This window comes from Octopus bimaculoides, chromosome 2 (genome assembly GCF_001194135.2).
Source record: "Octopus bimaculoides isolate UCB-OBI-ISO-001 chromosome 2, ASM119413v2, whole genome shotgun sequence".
Lineage (NCBI taxonomy): Eukaryota > Metazoa > Mollusca > Cephalopoda > Octopoda > Octopodidae > Octopus > Octopus bimaculoides.
The window spans coordinates 115,666,896-115,669,465 of NC_068982.1; the positions used below are offsets into that span (position 1 = coordinate 115,666,896).

At 35.0% G+C, this 2,570-nt stretch overlaps 1 protein-coding gene across 1 annotated transcript in view; it reads left to right on the top strand.

The window, feature by feature from the left end:
- Positions 1 to 350: 350 nt before the first annotated feature.
- The window catches only part of LOC106879352 (cadherin-87A), a 49,512-nt gene continuing 47,292 nt past the window's right edge, over positions 351 to 2,570 (top strand). The window contains exon 1 of the mRNA XM_014928860.2: positions 351 to 598. Coding sequence (XP_014784346.1) covers positions 581 to 598 — 18 coding nt within the window. The 5' untranslated portion in view covers positions 351 to 580. The remainder of the gene's footprint in view (positions 599 to 2,570) is intronic.

Sequence of the window (2,570 nt, forward strand, 5' to 3'; positions counted from 1 at the left end):
ATATATATATATATATATATATATATATATATATATACGCACATATATATATATATACATATACATATATATATGTATATCTATGTGCATATATATATATATATATGTATATCTATGTATGTGTATGTATATATGCATATCTATGTGTATATAAATGCATATGTACATGTGTGTGTATATATAGAAATATATCTATGCATGTGTGTGTGTGTGTGTGTGTAAAAAGAAAGGAAATGAGTGGAGTATTTTCCTCTTAAACATTATTATTCAATGTTCCCACACTGCCTTGGCTGGAATAACAACAAACATATCAGCAGTAGTAGCAGCAACAACAACAACAATAACAATACGATAAACATCACCACTTCTATAGTGCAAGAGACAAAGCAGCTTACACTTTGATAAAAAGGCACAAAGATTTGTTATTGAAGCCGGTTTTACAAGTGGGCATTTATTTTTATTTTTGGGTTCCCCTGTTAACAAGTCAAACCGGTTTGTCAGATTGAAGAACAGTTATCATCCCTGCCAATAATCGCACCTTTATTGGCAAGCTGGTCAGCTTGAGGTTATACTTTAATGGATGCGCTATAACCAGATTGTAAGTTTGCTTTCTTTTCCCCCATCTTTGTCTTCATTTATTTTGGCTTGGTTTCAATTATTTGTTTTTTAGTAATTTCTGTTTCTGTTGGAATTTTTTGGTGTTCTTACAGGCTGTGTTTCTGCAGTTATTAGAGAGTCAGTGAAGTTTTAATTATGTGCTGTCCATGAATGTAACCAAAATGGTAGATTTTTATGTTGAATATACCAGTAAACTCAAAACCCTCTGATCATATTTTCATGACTGACCGTTATTTATTTTAGGCAGAAAATGGGTAAAAGGGATTGATTTCTCAGATGAATAACTAAATTTTGTTCTGGGGAATGGGGAGGATATAAACTATAGAGTTCGTCTCAAGACATGACTATCTGCTTATGAAGAGATGAAGATCCCGGTTGATCGCAGTATGATTTTAACTTAGAGCTGTCTCAGTCTCTACGACTGTCTACAGTTTTTCTCTTTTCTATTTTTAGTAAATACATCAAACCCATCATCACTTTTGTTTACAAAATAATTGCTTTCACAGCTCCCAGTATACCAATATCATTGATTTTATTTCATTAGATAGTACGCAAAGGAAATCATACCAGGTGCTATTCATGCCTTTCTAGGAAGTGTCAGTGACATGAGGGAAGTAAAGTTAAATGGTGACAACTGGGAATACAAATCACATTCCGATAGTTGCCCCAAATAGTAGTAAGCTGATTTGTCTGTGTGTTTCAGATAAACATTCATGGCAAGATTGATACATTGAGCCTCTTGCTTTTTCTTTTTACCTTTGCAAAGACAACTGGAATGGCCATTGTCTTAGTGATCTTCTGTAATCATGTCAAAAACTGACTTGTGATTTACTTGGGCAATATTTCTGGTAATAACATCAGTACCTTTGGCTACTATTTGTTGCTCCACCAGATCTGAGTATTTTCAAGCCATTTACCACAGTGATAGATATAGCTGTTCAGTTTCTGAGGAGATTAAGAGTAGCTCTACCGTCAATTCTTAGGATTTATTTGTTCAACCTGTGCTGTATTCTAATGCCAGTATCTATGGAATGGTAAAGAGGAAGACAAAATAACTAGATTGGTTCTGGTTTCAGAGGGCCTGTAAAGAGCTAAGCTCTTTCCTTCTAACCAAGTCATGAAGAAAACTACAAATAGTGATATTGTCTCCTCTGCAATTCATGGCCAAATAAATTTTTCAACACATAAATTTACAAGAAGACTGGCAACAGATCAAGCCAAACTTGATATTGTATAATCTTGTTATTGTTGAGTTAGCCTTGTTAGAGCAAACCTACAAGATAGAGAGCATTGATCAAGTGACTGGGTGCAGTCTACAGTTCCTCACCTTGGGTGGTTGGGGACAACACAAATATGTAGTAAATGATTGTATAATGTGCAATGTCACAAATCTACTTTTACTCTGCTATCCAGTGTGTTCTGAGAATAAGCTAAAACAATATTAATAACAATGAATGATTGTACATTATCAATAGCAATTACTGTTGGGTGATTAGTAATAGTGAGAAGGTACAATAAAGGAGGGCGTGCTGACATATTGATACAATTGTGGTGGGGGTAATTAAAAGGAGCATTTTGTGCTTACAAATGTTTCCAAACAATTTTCCCACTTACAATCAGAAAAGGAAAGATTAGTAAATATTCCATCAATGCAAATGCAAGCAATGAAGATGGAACCAGCAGAAAATTTGTTAAAGAGATAATCAAACTCTATGTTAACTAAGTAGACATATGTATATACATACATACATACATACATATATCATCATCATCATCATCGTTTAACGTCCGCTTTCCATGCTAGCATGGGTTGGACGATTTGACTGAGGACTGGTGAAACCGGATGGCAACACCAGGCTCCAATCTAATTTGGCAGAGTTTCTACAGCTGGATGCCCTTCCTAACGCCAACCACTCAGAGAGTGTAGTGGGTGCTTTTACGTGTCACCCGCA